The sequence below is a fragment of the Aphelocoma coerulescens genome, chromosome 6, assembly GCF_041296385.1.
Source record: "Aphelocoma coerulescens isolate FSJ_1873_10779 chromosome 6, UR_Acoe_1.0, whole genome shotgun sequence".
In the NCBI taxonomy this organism is placed as follows: Eukaryota; Metazoa; Chordata; class Aves; order Passeriformes; family Corvidae; genus Aphelocoma; species Aphelocoma coerulescens.
Window position 1 is genome coordinate 31568609 of NC_091020.1, and position 27034 is coordinate 31595642.

The following is a 27034-nucleotide window of genomic DNA, read 5'->3' on the forward strand; positions in this document are numbered from 1 at the left end:
CTTCACAGAATATGAAGAACGGCAACAGCATTAATTTTCTTATCTGAATTCCTGTCCAGTCTCCTTTCCTCCAGGAAATGAACAGAATAAAGGCCATGTTTGCACTTTCTTTGCTGCAAGAGGTTAGCTGGGCACAGCAATAACCTCCTTACTCCAGTCTACGGCTAGCAGTGGGGATTTTGGTAAACAAAACGATGTCTTTGTTTTTATGAACAATTATAGGATAAGGAAGGGAGGGAAAAGTCCCTTGAAAGGGGCTCTGGCTGATCAGCAATGCCTGACCTTCCACTTGTCTACTGGCTAAAATGTGCCCTTCTCTCAAATCAGTTGTTTATGGAGAAGAAAACTTCTCTGTAAGATGGGTTAGATGAAATTAAAATGACACATGACCCCTTCTGCTGGGCCAGGCCATGCAGCTGAGTCAGGCTCCTGCTCACAGACACCTCTCCCAGCTCTGTGCACCATCAAAGTAGTTTCCTTTTGGCCATTGCTTTAATCCTGAAAACAAGGATCTTGGCCTCTCTCCTTGAGACTTCTTCCCTCCTTCTTATTTTCACCACCAAAATAAATGCAAACTTCAGCACTTGTGCTTCTGAGTGAGTCATCTTTGCTGATCAGTGAAGCCCTTCCATCTCCCAGAAGGGAAGTTTCATCTATCACTTCTTGATGATTCTGGCTGAATCCTGCAGGTCACACCACACCAAGAATTGGATTCAAGTCCTGAGACCTCTTTCTCTAAGTGTTTAGTTTTACTACATGCCTCCTGGGGAACATGTTATAATTAGTTTTTGGGATGGCCAAAACAAAAACTGAATGCCACTCTAAGGGAAGCAGTAGAAGATAGAAACATTAGGCTTCTGTAAAGCAATCTGCAGAGTTTAATGCGAGACAGAGGCTCTGTGTTTTGAAAGGTGAGCCTTCAGGGACTGTTTTCTACATTGTTATCTTTCTCCTACAAATTCAGCTTATATCACTTATATCCAGCAAGTCATCACTGTCCCCCTGTAAGCTTATTATCTTGCTGATAAAAGGCCAGCACAGTATCTCTTTTCACTGGCTGCAGTGGATGGCCCCTTAAGACTTGGTCCAAGACTTATCTCTACAGCTAGTTTTCAAATTTTTCTAAACCCTATGCATTTCATTAATGACCCAGTTGAAGTAAGCAATGAATGAGGTGCCTGTCTATCCACAGGGTGTTACATGGACTCGGGATGGGCTAGAATTATTTACTTGCTCAAAGCCTTATTCACTGCATCCTTTGGGTTCCTATTAGGAGACTTTTCAGGATGCTAAATGCTTAAGTAGAAATCCTGGCATCGCTTGAGCCAGGAGAATTTTGCTATTTAATTAATTACCCTGGGACTTTGCCCTTTGCCTCAATGGATTTCTCATCTCCCCTTTCTATTGACTTCACTACTCTACGAGTACCATTTTAGCCAGACATGATAGCATTACTTAGGGCTCTGCTTTGCAGCTCGCTTAATCGATACATAATCCAGTCCCCAGAGAAATCAATGTATAACTCCTGTTGTTGTTTCAGAGACAGCACAATCAATATCTCTGCTGATCACTGTCTGAGTCCAGGAAAGTACCTTCTCAGTGGGCATTCTGAAAAAGCTCATCTTTCCAAAGTTCAGTTCTGGGAAAATATCTGAGAGGCAGAACGGCAACCGTGTTACTCAAATTAATGCTTTCTAGTCAGAATTTATTTTAATAAGCATTTGTCTGTCACTGGGGCCGGGCCGTAATGTAGTGTGGTGGGGAAGCTGAAAAATCACAGTGTTGCCTTGATTAGGAGTCCCTTTGCTGTGGTCTCAGGCAAAAAGGCTTTTTTCTCACGGTTTGCTCGAGTCCTATTTCCTCATGCTTTACCCACTGTTTATAGTACAAATGTTAGTTAACTAAACACTTACTGAGGGCTTCTGTCTCTTGCAGTGGTGCCAGACTGCAGGAGAGTCTATGGAAACAACATGGAGCCTGCCCTGTCCTGATGCTGCTGTCCCAGATTAGGTCCTTGGGTGGTCCCGTGTCCTGTCCTTTAGACTTAGGGAGGGGGCTGCATTTGCAATGCCTTTGCTCACGGTGGTAGAAGGTCTGGGCTGGAGTCATCCACTGGTTTTGTGCTAATCAGTGCTATTGAAGCTCTGTTTGTCCTTCCCTGTTCTGGAGAGGTTACACTCCCTAGTGTACATGCCTCGTAACTGTTTGTCATTTGTGGTCAGGAAAAGCATTGGGATGCCGTGGTCATTGGGCAAAAGCCTTCTGGCTTCCCTGTGTTTGCTGGAATTACTCTGACTTGACCCTTTAGAAAATGGAAACTCGTTTCCACTAATGGATGTCAGCCACACATATAAACCTGGCTTACATCTGTCTGTGAGGCAGGGCAGGCCCCCCAGCCTGCTCCAGCTCCTCCCGGAGAGCAGCCAGACCATCCGAGAGGACTCTGCAAACAAAGAGCAGATCTGCTCTGGGTTATCTGGCAACGGGAAGGCTGTACTTGCCTGCCCTTGGCTAATGAATATGCTAATTATAGTTTCCTCCTCTCTGTTTCAAGGGTCATCTTTTCCCTATCCTCTCTGCATGCCCCTCATGACTTATATTCGGTTTGGATTATCCAGTGGCCAGGGAAGTTAATTCTAAAAAGCTTTCAGGTCCATTCAGCTTTCCCAGAAACAGCCTCTTCTGCCTGAAAATTTTGCCCACATGGGAAAAAAGGAATCAGCCTTTTCCAGCTGTCTGGAACACTGACTTGCAAAACTTCCAGAAATCTGCAGGAGATGGCTTTTGTGTGTTTGCACAGAATGACATTAAAATAGACCTCCGGTGAGTCCAGCCTCTTGCATTCCCAGCACTCAGCCTTGGAGGCATCTGGATTGGAGAGATGAGATGGCTCTTTCTTCCCACTGGCTACGGGGAGCCCGGGGAGACCCTGAGTGTCTCAGCTTTTAGATGTTTAAAGATTGATGAGGTGAATTCCTTGCTAGGTGTAATGCAGAATACATTAAATTACCTTCCATGGCATATCCACACAGGTTTCTCTGCACAATTTCTCAATAGTTCAGGAGTCCTTTGAAGACCTGACCTCCACAGCCCTTCCATCCCCTCACTTGCTGCAACTCTACTGATTGGTTCAGTTTCAGATTTCTGAAGCTAAAAGCATAATGGGTCAAATAATGTCTCCCTGAGCTCAGGATTCCTTGTGCTAAACTCAGAAGCAGTAACAGGCAACCCTATGTTTAATCCCAACAAAGAAGAGAATGAAGAGGCACATGGTGATAATGGAAATTAATCATACCTTATTTCTCAACTGATTGCCTTGTAATAGGAAGTTAGGATTCTGGAAAAACATCTGGAGACTTCAGCATCTTGTGAGTAGCCTCACAAGAATGGGCCAGGGCAAATTCAGATGAGATGCCTGAGGCTGACACCTTTGTCTGGGATGACACAACTAGAAGAATCAGTAAGCTGATAAAGTTAGATTGTGCTATTTTAACTTGGAACCAGGAATCACAGGATTACCATAAGGAGGGTTTTAAATTTCACAGAAAAAAAATATATTTCATTTCCTTAAAATATTGCTAGATAAGTGTAAAAAGTGAGATTTATTTAAAAAGTCTTTTTTTTACAAATTGATTTAGAAATCATCGGCATATTTAAGTTGTGGATATGTGACACTTCAAGCTATTCGTGTTTAATATTTTTTCCCAATAATGCAACAGCACTTTAAAAAGTCACTTAACCTGCTTGCCAAGCCTCAGCTAGTATGCTAATTTATTATTTTTTAACCAAGTCAGACTCTGACCTGAGTCCAAAATCAAGCATATAGCAAGTTTATTATCCTCGCAGTGATGTTGTTTGTCCAACTAGCCAAAGTGAGGAAGAGTGGAATATGCCACTGCAAACAGCATGTCATTCCCTACAATAAATGTCTTCCCTTTCTGTTCTTTGCAGATGGCTGCTCCCATATGACTGCTAATGGATCGTGTGATCCAGGTGATATGGGAATGCCCTGTTTCCAGCAGTGCTAGCAGTGATTTTGTTTGCCTTCCTGGGTGTTTCCAGTCTTTCTGTGAGTGGTTCCTGCCTGATGGTTGTTTAATTCCTTTCCTAATTCTTTTCAAGACCTTCCTGGACTCTCTTTTGGATTTTCATTTCTTCATTCAACTGTTTCCTCAGGATTTTGACCTGCTAATGGAAAAAGATGAAGGCAAATTCCATAGAATCCCCCCTGGAAAGTGATGGCAAAGCAGCCATGGAGTGGAGCTCAGGGGGGGATCAGGCTTCGGCTTGCAAGGGAAGGGTTACTGCTGTTTACAGCCTTGTGTCTCAGGAGTGAATTCAAGCAGGGATCTGTTTTTTCCTGCAAGAAAGCCATTCAGTAACGTTGAGGTTGTAAATGAGTGTTTATATGTTTAGGAAAATTTTATTTTTTTTTTTATGGAACAAATGACATTTGGTTTACCAGAGGAAGCCAAGCTATGACTATTGCAACATAAGGTTGCTTGCTAATGTTTAGGCCATCCATCAGTGCAGGGGAATGTTGAAAGGTAGGAAGGTCCTGATAAAAGGCTGGACACTGGATGTTATCCAAACCTATTAAGTACATGTGACAAGAGAAAAAAAACTTCTTGAGAAGAGAAGCTTTCAGAATTGTCCTGTCATGTTTTCTGCTAGTAATAGTGGAAATACCATTCTTCTCCCAAAAAGCTTTATCAAACATCTGGCTGCTCGTAGCAGTTCTCTGTAGCCATGGATCCATTGGGTTGCTTACAAAAGTGGTTCTGTGACTCTCCAAAGGATTTTGAGCAGCCTCGCTGTGGGGTGGATAGAATATCCTGCTTGATGTCCACCTTCTCTTCTACTCTGTTCCTTAAGCTGCCCCCCTCATCCTGAAAACAGGTACAGGTTGTTTAATCTCTTTTCATCCTTTAATCTGGGTGCAAAATGCTTTTAAGGCAGAAAAAGAGCAACAGCAAGTAAACCAAAACTTTCCCTTCCCCTGCTTTAAAGCGAGTTTATTTAAAACAATTTCAGCTGGCTGGTTTATGAGCACCCCTCCACCAATAAACCTATTGTCTGCAGAAAGGAGGAAAAATGTGTTTCTTTGGTGAAGAAACCTCTATGAGCATGCTTCTAAAGAATTATTTTAAAAGTATGGGTAGGAAAGGACTAGGGTTTGAAGATCCAGAAAAATACCCTGCCAAGCACTTCTTATGAGGCCAAATTTCTCACTAATTGAAGTCAAAAGCATATCTTCTGTGCTGACCAGTTTAGATCCTTAAAATAAGCTGTACCAAAAACCCCATAGCTGGTTGGAATTGCGGTGAGTGTTTCTGTTTAATTGAAGAGTATAAAGTCTGCAGCTGATTCACTGGACTTGCAAAAGAAGATGATGAAGCAACTAAATTTTGTCTCATGGGACAATTTGTTATTTCAAAATTACTTTCTATGAGGCTTTGGCTGTTTAACCTCTGGTCACCTATAGGAGCCAGGAAGAGTTTTCTCCTTCTTGAGCCTAGGCAGCCTTTTCTCTTCCTTTGTTGCTCCAAAACTCATGTTGTGGTTATGCCCCCAAATTTCTCTGAATCAAATAAGCCAACATTCCAAGGAAACCACACTTTGGACTGAAGAGCTTTATGTAGGAAACACGTTGACTCACACCATGCGCATGGCAGTTGCTTGTTTGCCACTATCGGGAGCCGAAATGTGGTTTCTAGAAAGGAGTGGCTACAAAAATGTCTACTGACAAGAGGAAAAACAAGGTATAGCCAGATAGCAGGCCCTGTTGGTGACTAACAGGAGAGCCAAAAAATAATTCATATACTTCCTATGCACTTGTCAGAAAGGAAACCTCAGAGGCTGGTGTTTTTCCAAGGAAGGGCATAGTTCTAGACTACAGCTTGTATCCCAGCACCAAAGAGGAAGAATGCTGGAAACCCAGGGAGGAAACTTGTCCTTTTTCTGCTGCTGGGCTTGCTGAGGCAAGGAGTCCAGGGCAAGTGAGAGAGCCTGAAGCTACATCAGATCCACTGCAAGAACTGAGGTGGTAGCATGACCCTTTGTTTAGCACTGGTACAACCCCTCCAGGCAAGAGCATGCTCAGCTGCTTGCTGAGGGCTCTGTTGTCTCCAGTCATTGTATTTTTCTGTGTGTCAACATGTGTTTTGATAGCTTAGTAGCATATGAGGGAAAACAGATTTGTCATGACTCCACCAGCTCAGCTTGCAGCTACAAAACAAACCCCACAGCTGACAGGCGCTGCTGATTTGCTTCCCTCAGATACCAGCGAGTGATCCTGCCCTCAGTACTGAAAATGCCATTTGGCCAGGGAAGAGGATCAGGCTCAATATTTTCTCTGCTGTTGACCCTCTCTGTAATCTTGGATGAGGTATTTCATATCTTTGGCCCCTGCTCCCACTCCCAGGGCTGATGAGATTGGTTTGCTTTGGAAGCTCTGGCTCTCATGACGTGTCTGTAGGGCCTGGCACTACGGGCCCCCATCCTTAGGTGTCATGTCTGCACACTGTTGTAATAGATAAATTGCTACTAATAACACGGGGCCTTCCATACTCCCCATCCACCTCACTGCCAATTCCTACATCTGTCATCTCAAAGCAAATATCCTGGAATTATGAAGCCTTTTGCTTCACTGGTTCGCCTCATACAGACCCAAATGACTGTGGCAGGGAAAAAAAAATAGTAAAAAAGAAAATGGAGAAGTTGATTAGTTAAAGCTGCTCCTGATGTAGAATTGGCTGTTTACTACACTTACAGCTAAAACTGAACAGATAAGATCAGACACAGGGAAAGGCAAAAGAATGTTCCAACATTTTTGTGCGTAGCACCAAAGGGCGTCAGGAGACTGCGTGTGCTGTGACGGTGCTGGGATCCTTTCCCTCACCAAGGGAATGCCCAACTTTGATTTCCCAAAATCAAAATACAGCCCAGACATTCCATCTCCTCATCTGCTGCTCTCCTCTGAATTTCATGATAGGACTCAGTGATCTTAAAGGTCTTTCCCAACCTCAAGGATTTTGGATTCTCCCTGTCAGTGCCTTCACACTTTCCTGCAGTCAGTCCCTGGCTGCATGGTCGGAACTTCCCCAGCTGTAGCTTGGACTACTGGATAAAGCCAGAATTTCCAGGTTTTTGTGTATGAACTCTTCTCGTCCCATCATGCATCATCTCACACAAAAAGTTCATTTTAGCCTGTTTCTGTCATCGTTTTGAGGTCTCTACTAGTAGCAAATCTGTGTGGAGATTTTCAAACAGATTATATGTGGAACATTGCTGTCAACATCTGAAAATACACATATCATGAAGACAAATGCTTGGAAGCAGAGACAGCTCAAGGAAAGTTACAGCTTGAACTTTTGTCCATTGACTGAAACGTTTTTAATTGTTTTAAGCTAGTTTGTTGTGGAATGTTTTCATAACCTGAAACATAACATATGCTGCACGTTATTTATTTTACGCAAGTGACTTTTAAAATAACTCATTATGTTTCAGTATCAGCTGCATGCCTGAAACTTGCCAGGAAAGCAATTGTGTTTGTGACAGAAGTTTGCATGAGGTCTATTCAATCTAAAGAGTGTGGCATCTTTCTGGTTCATATAGTTTCTGTAGTGATGAACAGTCATGCTTTAAGGCACCCTGATGACTCACATTCACTGGCAGGAGCTGCTATGAAATGAAAGCCTGTACTTCTAGGTTTCTATTCTTTATTCACTAATTGCAAGCTACAATTAGACTGATTTGAGGAATCTGAGCATATCTAGCTTTCGTTTATCTCAGTGAGACTTCTTTGATTTCAGTCACAGGTGATGATCAGATCTTCTGCAAAACACATCTCTTAACCTTCTGCTCACTGTTCTGTAAAATATTGTGAGATTGCCACCTAGCTCGTAAAGATTTATTCCTGCAATGAAGCTTTAATATTTTGAGGTCCTTAGATGGAAGTCACTGTGTAAGGATGAAGAATTACCTCTGAGCTATGGACCTGCTCTGTTTCTTGAGAAGTCAGTCTGGCCAAACTCAATGCTCTCCCTTTTTCTGGTCTGAAGTTCAGGGTTCTGCAATCCATGTCATTTATTTTTTTGGGAGACAGTGATGATTGAGACAGGTCTTTGAAGCGGGACTGTTCATTTGCAAAGAGGATTCTTATTCCTTTACTCAGAGCTACAGGTTTCCTTTGGTGAGCACTCAGCATACAAACTCCCTTCCTCATCTGTTCTCAGGGCCATGCCATGTGCCTGTGTTTTATGAAGCCCAGTGTTTTGCAAAATCGTTGGTACAAAGGACTGGGAAAGGGCTCAAGAGCCTCTTGCATTGAACAGAGATCAAATGCACTTAGATGATCAACAGATGTCTGAGTGCCCTTGGAGGTCTTTCAGACCTCTGAGAACAGATTCCACAATATTCATAGGCCTGTTCTTCTGCTTCCCTGTGTGAAAAATTAGAATAAGAAGCCTTCATATCCAATTAAGTAGATTTCTTCACATCATTCCCCCAGTGCAGAGCAGAATAATTGATCCCTGCCCTCTTTATTAAAAACATTTCTATATTATAAGACCTTTATCAAGTTTCACCCTTGCTTTTCCAGACTAAACAGATCTAGTTCCTCGGTGCTTTCCTCTGGGCTCTTTTTCCTAGGCATGTTTCTTAACTCTCCAGGCACTTGGTGCTCTATAGGTTTCTCAAATGGTGGTGACCCCAGCTGGATATGTCTTTAGCTGGAGTCTCAACACATCCCTCTCAGTCCACTTTGTCACTTGGGCACTTTTCCTGTGGAAACAGCAGTGTTAAACACAGTGAGCCAGCTCGGCCCGTGCAGGTTCGTGTTGTGCGTTCATCTATTCTGGGCTCTGTGCAGTTCCAGGGAATACCTGGGGACACCTGCTTCTCACCTCACCCCCATTCCAGAATTGTGAACCCCGGCTTCTGGGCTGCCAGGAAAATGCTTCTGCTCCTTGAAAGTGCCAATCTCTGCTTGCTGGCTGCCTGCTTTCACCTCCACAGTCTTGGAGGCAACACCTGTAGCGCACCACACCTTGCGCTGTAAACATTTGGAAGTTCTCTCATGAGAAAAGGTAGAACAAATAACAGATTTTCATTAAAAAGTAAGAGAGAAGGTCTTCTGAATGCCTCCCCTGGTACTGCCAGCACTTCAGCTTGTTTGATAAAGAATTTGATTTGCTGATAGATCAGCAGAAGGTCGGATGTCCCCCACACAGTCACAGGGGAAACACTGTCTGAGAGATGTTGTGAGTCCCATGGCAAACACACAGAGATGACTTTAGGAGAAGGTTTATTTGCTGGCTGTCCTGTTCAGTGAACTCAGCAAGGGCTGGGTCTTGGAGGTCTGAGAGAAATAGCCTGTAGCAAAAGTTACAGAGCTGTCAGAAAAGGAGAGGCCACGTTTTGAAGTGTAGCGATGGAGCATGACATTCAAAGTAACAGATAATGGGAAGTCACACAGCCTGGAAGCTTTCATCTGATCTGAATCAGATTTTTCTACTTTTCAGTACTTCACTGGGGTGCCAGGACATGGGCAGCACCAGGCACTGCTGCTGGACAGGACTCTGCTGGCATCCAGACTTTTTGTAGGCATGAACACAACTAACCCTGAGCATGTGTGAGACATATCAGCTGTTCTCATGACATTTACAGAAAGGGAAGAGCAGCTGAGAGGAACTCTTTTGTCTTATAAATACAGAAAAAATAAAATTTAGAAGTGGAGATTTTTCTCAGGGTGCGCTAATGGCACTCAGAAGTAACTGAATATCCATTTCTTGTTTCTCAAATAACCACTAACATGATTCCTAGTGGCATTCTTTTCTTAAAAATTAAATGGGAGAGTATCATAAAACTGAGATATTGCTTTGCCAGCAAAATATTTGTACAAAGGTTTTCAGTTTCTGGCCATAAAGGAGAAGGTATAGGAGGTAGGAGATTTTGGTTAAAACCTGGTAAAAGTAGTGTGAACTTTTGGACTATTATTAAAATGTCTGGTCAAAAAGGATAATGTGATGAGAGAAAATTTTGTTGTAGGATCAATTTAAGCACATCTTGTGCTGCCATGAATCTGGTTTCAGTTCCATCAGCTTTACCCTAGTGTTAATCACTTGATTTGCCTGGCATAATTTCTGATTTACATTATCGTACACGAGATCAACGATGACTTTCTTTGCCTTCAGGAAACAGAATAGCCATTAGGGGAAATATGGGACTATACTTGTTATAGCTCCCCAGAGTTTTGTTTTGAATGCAAGAAGGTGTAACTGGTTTCTGCAGGTGTTTTTGAAGAGTTAGCAGAATATTCTTTGTCACAAGCTCAGATGTAATGGTTTTAATCATAGTGTATGGCTCTCCTAGCTGCCACAGGACATTTAATATGTTGGAAAAGGTGTCTCTGTTCCCTTGTAAAAGCCAAATTTGCTTTTACAGCCATTGCCCATAATGCAGCAGGAGAATGGTGTTAATAACCATTTCATTGTGGCTGCAGAAATCTTCTGCACCCCTCCAGGGAAGAAGCAACTTTTTCATCTGTAAATGGCCAAAGTGTTACCTTTGGAAGATTTCACTCTTGGGATCCAAATGCTTCCTTGCACGCATAACCTGTGCTACCTAATTGTTCTCCAGGGGAGCAAAAGTAGGTTGGTGGGTTGGGTTTTGGTTTGTAATTGTTTCTGGCTTTGTTTGAACTTCTGAAGGCTGTGGGTATGCCCTGTATTCACACACGGAAAATGGCAGCCGTGGCTATTTAATGGGAGCAGTGGGAACTGTGAAGTCTCAAGGAAAATCTCAGGAAGGATTGTACAAAGGCTCCCTAGAACTGTAGGCAGAGTTGGAAAGGGTTGGGTTTGTTTCTCCCAGGCATAAGGTGCCCTGAACTCTGTGAGGGACTGTAGAACGACACAAAATGCTTTGCTGAGCCTACAGAAGCTTTGGAAATTATCAGCCTGTGGAAAAAAAAACCAGCTCTTTTTCTTGTAATAGAAAATGGAGTGGTCTAGGGAAGTGTTTGCACTGCTCTGTAAGGCTTTAGTCCAGGCACAGGATTTCAGTGTGTTCATGTCTTTGCCTACCTTGATATTGTTACCTTGCTCCCAGTTTGTTCAGAGGAGCTAAAGACTCAGAGGTCAGCAATGAGTGGTTTTGAAAACCCAAGTGGTGACTGTCTCTCCCACAAACTTGGAAAGAGGAATCACAGTCTGTGTCATTTTTAAATACTTCCCACATTGTCTCACCATTTCTTTTGCTCATTCTACCCCCCTTTCACTACAAGAATTTAATTTCCTCTTTATGAATAAGAGTTAGCTGATGCTTATAATTTTTTTTAAATGTCCTTTGATCTCAGACAAAGTTTGATGGAACTAGCACCCTAGTAGTGTGTCATAGGCATGATCCTCAACACTAACCTCAAGGCAGCTTACCTTCCACTGGGAAATTAATTTCCAGTGGGAAATGGGAGTCTCCTGGCATGAGTAAGAATCAGGTCACTAGTCTAAATGACTAATTATGCAGTTTAGTACTTAGCTTTTGGATTCTAGTTTTGACCTCTAAATGTACAACAAGTTCCAGATGTAATCAATAGTAACTTCAGTTGGAGGCCCCGGTATGGATTTTACAGAAGTGCTGCTCCATTCACATCAGAAGACACTCCTGGTCCACAGCAGTACCAAGACTGTGGAGTTCATGGGTGTTTCTGTACCCTGTAAGTCAGAGAGATGATCATCTTGGACTGGGGCTCAGACCAGTGGATTCATACAGCCACGTACCAGCTCTGGGCTACCAGTGAGCATTTGTGTGCAAATGTGTATCCACTGAGTACATAAATTGTACAGGTATTCATTCATCTGGTTTCTAGCCAAAATCAACTGAAATACTGCTAATCATTAGGCTTTTGTTCATATCTGAATATTCCTTTAAAGCCTTTGTTTTAATCTGTTTCCCTGTCTTTTCCCCCAGTAGTTTCAGTGCTGTAGGACTGGAAAACAGGACTTTTGAGGTTTTTTCCTAGTTCTTTCATTGCTTTCCTCTTGCTTCTAGTTACTTTCTTGAACTAAAACAGGGACTTAATTTCATTGTGGGCATGTATATTTACCTCAGTGGTCAAGCAAGCTGAGAAAATCTGGCTTTGTCTTAGTCTCTCTATCTTTTAGATGATAACGTGAAGGGCTTACCTACCTCTCAAGAAACCATGAGACTTTTTAATTATTAGTAATCTACTCTGCCTGTGATAAAAAGTGGGTGTCCCCTAGATATGTTTTGCTGAGGAAATGGAGGAATATATTGAGGAAGTGAAGAAACGTTTCAGCAAGGTCAGAGGTATCCATAGCACCTTCTGCAGATTGTCTGTCAAGGCTGAGCAGTGAGAGTGCATTACACAGCATGCACAGACAGTTCTGTAAACCATGTTCCTATTTAAAAACATTCAAGTGGAACAAACTTACTTTTTCATGTCACAACCAGGATCATATTCACATTTCAGCAGTGGGAAGGAAAAGATAAAAGACTTAATTCAGTTTTCAACATGCTGGAGATTTTCTCTGGCTCCACCTCTGCCCCTTCCTCTGTCCTCATTCCCAGTGTTTTTGAACTCTGCCTGCAATGCATTTCAGTGCTTGCCAAGACATCTCTAACTAGGGGTGAGTTAATGAGAACATCTGGCCAGGAATGAGGGATGATGCTCTGTGACCCACCCACTCAGCACATCTGGTGGTTGTGGGCATGGATGGGGGACCTTACAGAGCATTAAAGCTTCTGCAAGGAAAGAGGATTTTATCATCTATGGCTGGGTTTATTGAAAATACCCAAATCCAATTGGTTATATAAAGGGACTTTCATGTACTTGGGAGAAATGCCTATAAATAGGTGCACACACACACAAATATACACTTTGTAATATAATTACAGTATACAGGCGATGTGTAAAAATGTGGACTGCCTAAAAAACTGTCTTTTTAGATAATTAGTCCCAAAAGTCCTAAACTGGTTAACCATCAAGGCATATTGCAAGAGACCTCTCTTTGGTAAGGGCCTTTTGAAGGGCTGAATATACATTCTCTCCAAAGGGAGGAGAGGATGAAAAGAGTTTATATGCTTGCTTGGCAAAGTTTCTTTTTGAAATTATTATTTTGAAGCTGCTGAATTATTTTTGTCATTCTAAGGATGAACTAAAGTGTCCAGATACTTTTGTGAACATCTTTTTATGTTTTGTATTATGATAGATGTAGATCTATATCAGTAAGTACCAATGCTCTGCTCTTGTTTTGCTTTGCTGGTTAACAAAAAAAAAAAAAAAAAAAAAAAAGAAAGATGGATTTTTCAGACTGCGCAATGAATCACCCATGAAGTGAAAACACTGGGCAAATTCTCTTTTGTTTAATAGAATGGCCTGTACACAGTTCAGGCCAGCACATTTTTCATGGGATGCAAGGGAGCAGTTCAAAGAATTGGCAAGGAGTGGGTCCTGCATATTCATGAGGCTGGGCAAGGAGGTGAAGGTACAGGAGAAGGCAGAAAAGCAATGTGAGGATAGAGTGGAATGTGGAGCGAGTTGCCACGGTATCCTATTTTACTGCTCTTTTACGTAAAGCTCCTTTGCTTTTACACAACCGCTGGAATTGAATGGCAGCAGCTCGGGGCATAAATAATGAATGTGCCTCTCACATGTTAAGAGAGGAGAATCTGCACCTCGTCGCAGAGTTAATGTGCCCCTCTCTTTTCTCCCCAGTCTCCAGCCTATGTGCCCGAAGTCAGTCGAGAACTTATCCAACAGACAGAGGAGAAGCTCGAAAACAGCCCCTGCAAAGAGCTGTTCTCTCCCTGTACAAAGTAAGTATAACACGACACCCCAACATCACAGGGTTGCAGCCAGCAGCTTGTAAGGAATGTGTCAGACAGAGACATTTCAGTCTGAACCTGAGGCAGGTATCCTTGGCTCCTGCTCACAATCCTAGAGGCAGAGCTGACAAGCGGTGAAGTCATTTCATCTGAACAAAATCTAATAAATATTTCCATGCCATTATATACACTACACACAGGCACTTACTGTTTCAGGTATTTGACAGAGTGTTCTAGCCAAGTAAACCAGCCGTGGGTTTCATGCTGTGTGAAAAGAGCTACAAAGATAATGTATCCAAAGAAAACATCTCTGTTTCAAAGTGAATAAAAATTAAGTGGCTATACAGTCCATTTAGACAGAGGAATGTGCAAACTTGCTCCGCATGGCTTTTCCAGAAAATCTTCACCAGGAGAACGGGGCTTTTTTAATGCTTTCTGTCTGTCTGTGGCGTTCAAACGAACGTGCATTATTTCACCCTTTGTCTGGGAAAAGGCTTATCAGTTTCTGCAGCGATTTGTACCATTATGTGCTAAAGCTCCAGGTATGCAATCTGCATTTGCAAACCCTGCCCCGAGCGCGTCCACGCCAGGAGATCATAAACCAATAAAAATATGAAAAGGAGGGATCATCGCACGCGGGCCCATGTGGTTTCTGGCTGAGCGCGGTTTGTTTTCCCTGGGTGATGTAATGGGGATTTGTAAAATTTGCTCCGCTGTCATTCATTGTTTTGACTCATTTCATTGACCTTTTCTGGTTTCAGTTATTCTCTGCGTTGGTAGGAGCTGTGGGTTATTTCTGGCCTTCCCTTATAGCACAGGCAGTCTCCTTGCACTGGCCTGGTGTCCTGTAGAGATGCTCTGTAGCTCTCACCACTTGTGGGTGCCAGTCCCAGCGACAAAGGCAGAGCTGTGCTCAACACAAAGCCCCCGGTGCCTGTTTCCAGTTCTCCAATCGGTTTGAAAGCTGACAGTTCCCTCTAAAATGCACTTTGTTGTTGCCAAAGAGGGGAGCTAAAAAGCAAACAACTGCTGAAAGGCGGCTATTGTTCTTTTAAAATACGTGCAGCTTTTAATTAACTGAATGGAAAGGGGCAAGCATTGGACACCACTTAATGCAGGCTCCTTCCTTCATCCCAGCTGAAGCACAGGAATGAGCCAGATTTGGGACCTTGTTAATAAATATGCTGATCATTTCACACGGACTAAAATGAGGTCAAAAGGAAGTTTTTAAAACTTGCTGTTGGTGTTTACTGGTAGTGAATGATGTTAATTTTGGAAGGTCTCACAGTCAGACCAGAAAAGGGAGGCATACATACAAATATGAACCCTGCTGTCCTGTAGGAGCAGGGATGGGATGAGTTTCATTCACATCTTCACAGATAAAAATCAGTCTGCAAAAAAAATGTGTGTATAACAACTTCTGCTTCTACACTTAATATTTTGACTGTCTGCTCCTGCCCTCCTCCAACTTCACCTAGAATTCTGATGTTGAATTTGGACATTTGTTAAGGCAGATTAAGACTTACTTTTTATTTTATTTTGTAATCTTTAATCCATGAGGGGAAACTGTTATGATCTATGTCCAGTCCAAGCTAATGAAGACAGCAACAATTTGACTTGTGCATACTGAACATGTGCACCTGCCTTCTCCAAATTGATGGTGCAAGAATTAAAAAAAAAAAAAAATATTGCAACAGCTGAGAAATTCCGAAAATACTAGCTCATGAACAGGGAGGAACTAAACTGAGGAGACACATTACTCATGGTGACTTGTTTGCTCAGAGAACTGCCCCAGGGTAAGGCATAGACTATCCATTCCCAAACAAGAGTAGTTGTTCAGAGAGGATTTCCTCCTTCCAGCAAGATCTGGAAATGAGTCTGTATGCCCTTAGACACTGACACAAATGTGTCTGTATACACCCAGACAGAGATGCTCATTTCTTTGAGCATTTTTTATCCAAACCCAGCTTCTGTCCTGCCAGGGCTGCCAGTAGAGGTGGATGCAGGAGCCCCAGTAAGCAAGGCAGGAACCAACACCAGCAGTTGTTAAACAACACAACCACCTTCATTTTAGGCAACACCCAGCTCAGCCCATGTTTTCTTAGTTCCAAACCTCTGGCCTTTCTGATGGGGTGCCTGATGCTCTCTGGCTCTTTGCTGCCTGTCACGAGCAACAGACTTAGTTCTCACATTTGCAGACTGACCTTTTAATTCATTTGTTCCTTCCATTATGCAAAACAGTACATCCACTGCGTGAGCCCCAAAATTCTTTTCTCGATCCAGAAGCAAATCCACATTCCTGTTCAGACTTTTCTTTCCTCTTTTTTTTCCTATGAAGCACATAGCTGTTAGGAGATCCCCTTTGACTTTAGTCACAAGTACTAATGCTTCTCTACAGCAGGAATTGAAATTGATCTTTTTACTCAAAATGATGCCTCTGATTGTCCCTCTTTGACAGAAATGGGCTTCAGCCAGAAATTTTCTATCCAGATGTAAATGTTCCTCAAAGTTTAGGAGCTCAGTTCCTGAGGGTGTTGTTTCAATTTACACATAGAAGCAAAGACATTCGGTGTCTGGTGGCTAACAACCTCTGTAAAAGTCCATTAAAGCCAGTGGGAGTTGCCCTATTAATTTTCAGCAAGCATCACCAGTATTCAGCTTGTATGAGGCCTCCTGTTATGAAATGCATCAAGCACATCACTTTGTTTCTAGATTGAAACAGTGAGTAAAATAAAGTACAAAATAAAGTAAAATTAACGTAATCCTACCATACAAGAAGTCTGGATTTTTTTCCTCTTGTTTCTCTTTTGCTCCAAGTTCAGGATTATAAAATGCTTATATATCCTTTTCATCTGAGATAGATCTGTCCTTGACCACCTCAGTGGGGAGCCATTCCAAGAGTACCTGAACAGCATGTACTTCGACAGGTTTCTCCAGTGGAAGTGGTTGGAAAGGTAAGTGTCACGAGGTTTTTTTTAAAAATAAAAATAAATAAAAAGTTAATTTTTACTTTCCATGAAAAGTCTGTAGAATATGCTCGAATTCTGACAGTTGAGATAATGTTTGCTTCTACAGCTCCAGTGTTCGACCATTTAATGGTCTTAGGTACATTAAACATATTAGGTATGATTAATGTGCATTCAGCAACTTCAGCTGTCTTTCTGTTTAGCTACCCTCTGAACGTGGTGACATTTTGTCTGGACCAGTTGTCACTGTTATTAAATCACTCTAAACAGAGAAAAATGTGGCAGATAGGTCCTCTCACTGTGTTTATTGGCTGGACATTCCTGAGCACATTCAATAAGCAGGCAGCCTTAGTGGGTATTAATTTGCAAGGAAAGGGGCTTGTGCCTTTCCCTTGTCAGGGAGTGCTGTAGCAGACGGTCACTGCTGGGTGACAGTGACCTTGAGCTGAGAGAAGCCCCATTTTCCACAAATGGAATTAATTACGGCGGATGAGTTAGGGCCGGATCCATGAGCGGTGAGTGTCAGCAGGACGCCTCCAGATCAAAGGAGCTGCCAGTTCCTCTCCCTGGAAAGCTACAAAGCTGCTGCTCAAGAGGGGTGGGCAGAGGGAAGAGCCATTTCATGCCAAGACATGCTCCACATGCCATCTTTCCTGAGCCCAGCATTTACTCTTCCATTTCAATTAAAAAAACATTGGGTGATTCATCCCTAGCCAGGCTATTTCCTATCTATTTTCACATTCGGGATAAGGAATTTTCTGAAACGCTTTGAGGATTTTTTTTTTCCATTCCCGCAACATGTGTGACAAGCTATTGGATATGCCTGGCTTAAGAAGCTGGGAGAATTGTTTTTAGGATTAGCAAAGGGATGTTAGTAGCATGGAGTGATCAGCACCTCCTGACAGCCTGCTGGCTCCAGACAAGCAGTGACACAGTCCATTTATTCCAGGGACATTGCTGAACATGTAGTTATCACGACTAATTGTTGCTTTTAACCCCAAAAGCATTTGCAGCAGCCTCATGGAAAACTGAAAATAACATCTTCTCCTCTTCTAGTTTTGAGTTTCTGCATACTATTCTTCCCCCACTTAGGAAAACAATAATGGGCATTAATGAAAGGATTCACTTTGGCATTTATTCCTCATTGTCATCAACCTCATCATCCCTGTGGTGGGAACAGCCACGTTACTGTGCTCCCTCTGCCGGCTGGCTGCCTGCCAGAGGGGAACAAGGATGACAGGAATATTCATATCCACTGCTAGGATCCTTGTAAAACCTTGGTGATGGAGTGGTGGATACAAAATGGGAGCTCGCTGAATCTAGAATTCTTCTTCTGTCATGTTATAAAACTTTTACAGTAGCAAAGTAAAAGCTGGCTGTAGAGTTGGAGCCATTCTGGAAGAGCAGATTTTGTGGGAAGCCTGGGAGATTGTATAGGGATCATGTCAAGTGATTTTTGTGGAGCGCTCTGTCCTCAGGGACAGACTTATTTAACCTTAATTTGGCTCTTGCCATCACGGCCTTCTTGCCTGTGATGCTCCCCCAGGAAGCAAGTAGACCAGAGGGAATGGACTGGCTTGGACCTTGTCTTCCCGCTCTCCCAGCCTGCAAATGACACATAAATCCACCTCTCCTGCTCCCAGCATTGTTTCTGCCTTTGACTCCTATAAGTTCCATGTTTTGTTTAAGATGCCAGAAGTATTTTCTGGTGGATTGAATTTCGGATCACTTTTTCTCATCTTGCAGGCCAAGCAAAGCAATGTGTTAGCCCATCCTATATATGTCATGGGTATTAATATCTTACTGGAAGATCTCAAGCTTCCTCTTTGCTTAACAAAGGCCAAGGCTGTATAATGGAGATTCAGAACCCTCCTTGGTCCTAAGATGCTAGCAGAAATTATACTGATGACTCACTAATGTGTTGTATTTTATTACAGCTTAATATGTTGGAATTGAAAAGTTCAAGCCATACATAGTATTGAAGTAATGTAATTACGTAATTATATATTATATTATATAATACGATTACCTTGAAATAATGGGATTATATAATATTTATCTATTTTGCTTTTCAAAAGTATGCTCTGAAATAAATAAATCACAGAGAGTGAATTAAACATAGCGTGGTGGTGGGGGGGGTATTTATTTATTTTATTTTCCTCCAGGCAACCAGTAACGAAAAACACATTTCGGCAGTACAGGGTACTGGGGAAAGGCGGCTTTGGGGAGGTGAGTAATTCTGAAACTTTCTGTTCAGAGTGTTTCTTACTTTTTAGGCGCTGCAGGTACAGGAGCCTGTGATGTTTCATTAATTGCTGACAGTTCTACTTAACCCCTCATGACACTGTAATCTCAAAAGGACACTTTTGAGAGTCACTTTGTGTTCATCTGTTGCATTCACAGTGGATTTAGGGTCGCACCCTTATTTGTATTTTCCTGGTGTCTGGAGGTGGCAGCAGAGGAGGTGCAGACTGAGAGATTACAATCTGCCCAGACAAAGGGAGGTGGGAGAGGAAGCAGGCGGAGGAAAGTGAAATAATTAAACCAATATTCCACAGCAGGTTTGGAAACAGTAGTCAGTCCCCCAGCTGCCCCCGCCTAGGCCTGGCTCGCTAAGCCGCCGTCTCTCGCCTTAAAAGGACTAAATCAGAGGAGATGGTGAGGAGTAAAGTGCAGCCCAGACACAGCGTTTGCTTCGAATTACCCGGCAATTGTTCTGCTCAATTCGCAGGTCTGCGCCTGCCAAGTGCGAGCCACGGGGAAGATGTACGCCTGCAAGAGATTAGAGAAGAAGAGGATAAAGAAGAGGAAAGGCGAATCCATGGCACTCAATGAGAAGCAGATTTTAGAAAAAGTCAATAGTCAGTTTGTAGTGAGTATTGAGCTCCGTGGCGCTCGGCTCCCTGCTCACCTGCTGAGCACTGTTCTGGTTTGAATCCAGTGCCTCCTCCATCTCCTGCTCCTGGAAAGGTGCTGGAAGCTGAATGCCTTTGCTCTGCACCTTAGGCCTGCTCCATGTGCCTTTGCCAAGTCTCATTTTAGTCTCTGGTCCATGAGAAATGCAGCAGTCAAGGGGCCTGTGCCTGCCATGGGAACACGATGTGTTTTGCAGCCTTGGCTTGCATCACAGCTGCACCAGGCTGAGCTATTCTTATCCAGCGTGATTACCTGTATTCCCAGGGTCTGGGAGAGAGGTGCTTGGAGGAGACTGAAGGAGATTCAACCCAAATAGATCAGATGAGATTGGCTTGTAGAAGCATCTAAGCAGTGAAGTGGAGCTGGTCTCCCTGATGCAGGACTCTCCTGAGTCACACCAGCTCTTATGCCTCCTTTAAAACTTGCCTTAGATTAAAAAAAATAATAAAAAGAGAGAGGTGTTATCTCAGCATGTGTCATATTCTTTATACTTATTTCTGTGTATAAAACAGATGCAAGATGTTTACTTACCTCTGGCAGAAGCCAAGAGGATAGCACATACTTAAAAGTGATGGGTATATTTTGGCCGGTCTGATTTTTCCTTGGGTGCCCACCAGAGCCTCTCAGGGCTGATGATGACCTTCATGTCTCCGTGGTGGTCCATTTGATCACCCCAGGACTGGGATATCTGACCTTCCAGGGAATTCACTGAGATGCAAAATGATGCAGCAGGAGGTGTAGATTCCCTTGATTACTAAGATTTCTTGTATATGGGAAAATATGCCTGGAATTAGTATGTTTGTCCAGTCTCTGAAGCCATCTGAGCCTTGAGGGCTTCTGGTGATAAATAGGCTGGATTCCACAAATCAATCTGTAAAATCCTAACATCTGATTTTTCTGTACTTTTTTAATGCATATTTGCTGTTGTAAGGAAGCCCATTGACCAAATTCAGTCAATGTAATTTTTTCATTTTCTGGAGAAAATCTTTAATGCAACGCTAGCACTTCCTTCTTAGCAGCCATCTGAACTGTCACGACTGTGCTACAAATGTTCTTCTAGGTCAATTTAGCCTATGCCTATGAAACAAAGGACGCACTGTGTTTAGTTCTGACCATAATGAACGGAGGTGACCTGAAGTTTCATATCTACAACATGGGAAACCCAGGCTTCGAGGAGGAAAGAGCTTTGTTTTATGCAGCAGAGATTCTTTGTGGCTTGGAAGACCTACACAGAGAAAATACTGTGTACAGGTAAGCACTCTCTAGAGTCTTAGGATGTCTTTTCTGGGTAGGAAAGAATTGTCTGCATCCTCCCTTCTCACTGTGGTGCTGTACATCTGAGATGCCTGAGTGCTTTGGCTGAAATTTCGCAGAGCCCGGTATAAATACAGCATGATACAGTAATCATGGAAGGAAGCAGTTGCTTCCCTAAATACATCCTGTCTAAATGGTACAGAACAAGCACAAAGCTCTCCAAACCCTACCTCAGCATGCACTGGGCAACATAAGAAAGTGATGGAAGTTCCTTTAAAGGGATTTCATTAAGGAATCTATTTCTGAGTTGGGATGAAATGGAGATCATTCCATCCAAGCCTCTATTTTAATTAGTTAGATTATATTGCATGAGGGGCTGTAGCACGTCAGATGTGGCAAAACTTCTGTTGCAGAGGGAGTGCAATCCCAAGAGGGTGTCTGAGACACAGGGCATGGATTTACACTAGTGTGATTAGCTAGATGGGATCATGGTGATCCTGGCGTGCCAGCCATGGAAGGGGGCCCATTCCCAGCCACACAACAGAGGCATCCTGCTGGCAGCATCCCACCATCCATGGGTGCAGCCAGCGGGCACAGCACTGCCCGGCGCCGCCGCTGCCGCTTCCAGGAGGGCAGATCCCAAGTTCTCAGATTCCAGTTTGGCTTACAGCTCTATACAAGCACTTTTCCAGGGCAGGCTGGATAAGCAGGCAGATTGCAGACAGAGTTCTTGTGACTCCTCGAGGAGTTTTTTTCTTTAATCAACAGCCACTGTAGTTGTAAACAACAGTTAATGTTTGTCTTCATCATCCCAGCTTGTGAAATCATCGTTGCTGGCATTCACAGCCGAAGAGGGCCTGTGAATTGATGAAAGAACTTACAAGGACAATGATTAATAGACAATAAGATGCTATTTTTAAAAGCCAAACCATGCTTTAAATCATTTGGTGTGCCTGTGTGTAATATGTATGATGCGTATGCTTGTATGCATAGAAATTGCAATATTGTTGTTCCTTGGAGGAGATCTCTAACAAACTGCCACTTGGTTGCCTTAGATCTTGCTAGCTGGCACACAGAGGGCAGACAGATAACATGCTGATTTAGCTGGTGCTCGCCCAAGGAGGAGGTTTTTTCTTTCCCCAAGGAGCAAAATGGTACTAAGTGTTTAATGTCAATTGAAAAATCAAATCATGAGTGAAATGTCTGGCTTCCTTTTCCTTTAAAAAACTGCCTACCACATTTTAAAACGTTTTAGGAGGTAATACAGTGTTTCACAATCACATTTTATTGAAAGAAAATAAAAGACTGGTGCATTCGTAACATGGCTGGTAAAATGCCATGCTAATGCCATTTTCTAACAGAGCAAATCAGATCTGGCCACCTAAACTAGTGCATGGCTCTGAGAGAAATGGCACCTACTTCCTTAAGCAGTAGTTTTCATGCTACTCTTAAAAGAGCTGCTACTTTACACCTCAGATGGCACATTCATTTTGGTGATGAATGATACTAGATCCTTGTAGGTGACATTTTCTAGCAGTATTTCAGGAGCATCTGCAGAGACCCCTCATTTGTAATAGCACAGCGTGTTGTGGGACCTGTGAGAAGTGCTATATAGGTCAATAAAATATAGCAGCTAAATGCTACCACTTTCTCAAGGCGAATAATTCATCACAAAACACTTATTCCTCAGACTTAATTTCATTTTCTCTAAACAAAATGCTCCTGAGTAAATCACAGCGTTGGAAAATGCATCCCCATCTCCTGGGCCGCTGCTGACGCACGCTGCAGACGTGACCCGGGAGAACAACCAGGCTCAGAGTCAGATTTATCTCATTCAGAATTCCCTTGTCAAACATGGCACTCCTGTTACATTTCTCAACTGCATCATGTTAGTAAAGGTCAACGGGTTGGTTGTTTATGGAAAGCAAATGTAAAAAGCTGCTGGTTCTTCTCAAATTATTTATATATATATATATATATATATATATTTCTGTTATATTATTTATAATATGTATTTATATGTTTGTTTCATATTTTATATAAATGAAATACATATATATGTGTATATATATATATATAATGTATATAATGTATATAATGTAACATTTTTTTTCTTTCTATTTGGTTATTTGAATATTTTTTATATATGTAATGTTTTTAAATTTATTCTATAGCCATGCCTGGAAGCTCCAGTCAGCATCAAGTCCACATTGTCCCAGGCATTGTGCAAATACATGGTAAAGCCTTGTCCACAGTGATTAATTGAGTTGTTTAGGCTGTCCTGCACAGCCAAACAACTGCCTTTTGAGCATGGGCACAGTGCCAGCAGTTTATGTTTCAGTATGTTTGGGCAAGGCTGCTTTACAAATGGGAAGCTGGGCCTTTGGGAAGTCGCCTTACGTGTCTGTGTGTCCACCAGGCAGTTTTATTCCTCCTGGACATTTCAGTCATGAACCCTTGGAAGTGCTGGCCTTGCAAAGGAAGCCAGCCTTGATCCTGAGGAACCAGAAGTCTGAAAACAGGAACAACAGCTTACGTCTAGGAGGGGAGGAAGGCTTCCTCTAATTGCCCTAAATTGCAGAAGACTGTAACGACTGAACTGGTGTTCTCAGAGTCCTCATGGACTTTTCCTCATTCAAAGACAACATTTCCCAGTGTGCACACAAGGTTCTTGTCATTGGCCCCCAGTTACAGTTTTAGGTGGGACTAATAACTGCTGAGCTGATGAGGAAGTAACTGATGAAGGCTTCAAGGAGTTCTTCAAGGAAATAGTTCTTACAGGATTTGGAATATATTTTTATTTTTTAAATTTATTTATAAAAATAAATAGGAGATGCCCGTGACCATGCTGGTCCAGCATTGGAAACCTTCTGCTGATAGGCAGGGAAAGCCCACAGTGGTATGTTAAACAAAATCACAGCTTCTCCTCAGCATTCAGCTGCCCTTCACATATTTCAGCATTGTTTATTTGAAAAGTAGGCTTGGTACCACTGGGCACTGAGTGAGGTTTGTCTTGGAGGTCAGGAAGGTCTGAAGCAAGCAAGAAGAGGCGATTACTCACAGTGCTCTGTGTTCTTGCTTGAAATAATAAATATAAACAGGGCAAGTTTCAAAGTTCCAAGCTTGGCATTGTTAAAACCATAAAATTCCCCTCTCCATTCACAGGAAAATTCCTGATGCTGGAATGGTACAGCTTGGGAGGTGGGGTGGGCTCCTGCCCAGGCTCTGTGCTCTGCCCTGTTCCCTGGTGAAAGAGTCCACGCCCTCTCTTTGCTCTGTGCACAGCAGTTCCTCTTGCTGGGAAGTTAACAGCACCAAGCTGGTTCACAGATACAAGGAGGTCTTACAAAAAGAAGAGCCAAGCACTGCTTGGATTTGCACCAGGCTGAACACTGTCTTAAGATAAAAGCCAGGGTATCATGTGGTGAACTGAAGCAATCCTGTTTTCCCTGCCTCACCCAGCCACTGGTGCCTCATTCAGGCTCCTGAGCCAGCACAGCCCAGTCCTGGGGCATGGCCCTTCTGGGACACTCCCTGCCCAGCATGTCCCTATATCCCCTCTGACACCTCTGTTCCTGTCTCCCATGCTGGTTTCATTCCCACTCTGCACGAGCAGGATGGGAAGGAGCCCTTCAGGCTCCCACCTCAAGAGCAGCCCAAGAATAGCAGCAGCTGCAAAGTTGTGCTGCTGGGCTTTGGAAAGGTTTGGAAAACAGCCTTGGTCAAGGAGGGGACAGCATGGCTGGCCTGGGCAGCACCTCAAAGCAGCAGCTGGTGGAGCAGGTTTTGTGCAGACAAACCTTTCAGAAGAAGGATCTGCCAAGGCTCTGCTAAATATATGAAAACTGAGATTATTTACTTCAGAAGTTTATACCTCTCCCAGATTTGGGACTTTTTCTTCTTTTTTTTTTTCAGGAACAGTAAAAGGCACATCTTTGACATCAGATTGACCACCTTGCCGATTTTCATGGCATTGCTCCAAACCACATAAGCACTAGAGTTTCACAAATGTTTGTAAGAAGAATCTTAATCTGGGCCCAGCATTCCCCCCTCTGCCCCACATTTTCCAAACTCAACAAAATTATTGCACATGTGTTCAAGTGCATGGGCACACATTCACGTACTTGGTCTGAGTCAGATGCCAGACATAGAAAATTTGAGCCGAACAGGTCACTATATCCATTTTCACATGTAAATAAGTATTTTAAAGCCTAAAATATTTTTTTTTTAGGTAAGATTTTATAACAAAAAATGTTACAGAGATCTAGCAACATACAGGACTATAGGGGTTCATTTACAGGGCTTACAGGACTAGATGGATGAGTCCATTATAGGGTAGATTAGGAACTAAAAGCTTGGCTTAGTGAAAAATTGTAACTCCAGTTTAGAAAAAGACATATGGCTTCAGTCTATCTATGAAGTGAGTTGTAAAAGGTTGTATTGGTTTCAGGAGTTCCTTGCTGTTTGAGTTGACACTCAATTGGTTTATTACGAGTAATAAATGCACTCACACAGTTGTAGGGTTGTGTTATCAAAACCAGCTTCATACCCATAACTGCTATCTTTCATTTTCAGAGATCTGAAGCCAGAAAATATCCTGCTGGATGATTATGGTAAGTCTCGGAGGTTTACAGAGATGCTTTCACAGTAAAGTAGATTACGTTAGTTTTAGAATATATATTGCACAAAGACAAATAATGCTCTGAAGTGATTAAGAGGCTCAGCATACACTAATATTCCTGTCTTGGGGTGGGAGAGCTGCTGGAGCTCGGTGCACAGATGGAAGGAAGCAGCCGTGCCCTCAGCAGGGGCTGTTCCTGAGAGCTCAGCATTGCTGGGGCTCTCTGCCTTTCGTCGTTGTTTTTCCATCCTTGTTGCACGGCTGATGCAACACAAAGGGAGTTCTAATTTCTAAATCTGTGCTTCCCTCTCTGTTTTTGAAAGTACTTTCATCCTCTGCTGAGCCAAGTCGGGTTTTATGCAAACCCAGGTACCCATTCATTGCTGAAGGCAGCAATAATCAAATCTGGTGCTGCCTTGCAGACCAGATGTAGCCTCTTCAGCCATCACAGAGTTACAGAATTGTGTCAGCCCATCCATCCACTGTGATCAGTTCAAGATACTTCCCCACAGCATGCTTCTCTCTGCCTTTTTTCATTGGTTTTAAAATACCTAATACAATCCACTCCAGTCCACAGCCTCACTGTTAACATTTATTTCACTGCGTTGTAGTGCCCTTAATGATTCCTCTTTTCCATATCAATGAAACTGCTCCAATTCAGTGATTCAGAACACTCTTTTCTTAAAATGCCCAAGCAGTAAATTGCAGGAGTATTTTAGCAATGACCACAGTTGTGGGTTTTGGACTAATTTGGGTCAGGTTTTATATCTGCTTTGTGTTGTTTTGTTTCTTTTTCCCTTCCAGGCCATATTAGAATATCTGATTTGGGTCTAGCTGTTAAAATCCCCGAGGGTGAATCAATCCGTGGAAGAGTAGGAACAGTAGGGTATATGGGTAAGTCTTCCACAGCTCATCTTTTTAAAAATTTGGTGAGATTACTTGAGTTTTAGAGATATTTCTGCCAAGTAAGCTTAAGAAAAAGAATAAAAAACATTCACATTCAGCTGTGTCCAGTTCCATGCAGCAACTCCCACAGAAATCCTGATAGTGGAAATCAGAAGAGGGTGAAAAGATGGACCTCTACAGCTCTCAGTGAGGCTGGTCTATAATCTTAAATCAGCAAAGAAAGTTAAAAGGGGAGACAACTGGGATTCTAGTGATTTTAGTGTAGATTTATCTTAGGAGGGTTATGTGCCAAAATAAAGGTTTCTTTCTAGTTGCTGCTTTGTGTAAGAGTTAGAATGTATTTGTATGGTTATGATAAAATGGGTAAATCCACACCTTTGGTCATCTTGACCAGGGTCATCTTGAGTTTTCCTCTGTGTGCAGGGGAGGCTGCACAAAAGACAAGTAAAGATTTGTACATGGGTTTAAAAAAAAAATCCCTCCCTTATTTAGCTAGATCTGTTTTCGAAATTCAATGTAATTA

General features: G+C 42.6%; 1 protein-coding gene across 3 annotated transcripts in view; it reads left to right on the forward strand.

The window, feature by feature from the left end:
* GRK5 (G protein-coupled receptor kinase 5) overlaps positions 1-27034 on the forward strand; it is a 150555-nt gene that overhangs the window by 109779 nt on the left and 13742 nt on the right. For 2 of the 3 annotated variants that reach the window (XR_011151801.1, XM_069020139.1), the window contains exons 5-11: positions 13739-13839; positions 16710-16802; positions 18980-19043; positions 19546-19686; positions 20791-20981; positions 25560-25597; positions 26410-26499. Coding sequence is in view for 2 of the 3 variants with exons in the window: in XM_069020139.1 (XP_068876240.1) it covers positions 13739-13839; positions 16710-16802; positions 18980-19043; positions 19546-19686; positions 20791-20981; positions 25560-25597; positions 26410-26499 (718 nt within the window). In the remaining variant the exon portion in view is untranslated. Of the gene's footprint in view, positions 1-13738; positions 13840-16705; positions 16803-18979; positions 19044-19545; positions 19687-20790; positions 20982-25559; positions 25598-26409; positions 26500-27034 lie in introns of all 3 variants that reach the window. The other variant, XM_069020141.1, reaches the window with a different exon arrangement.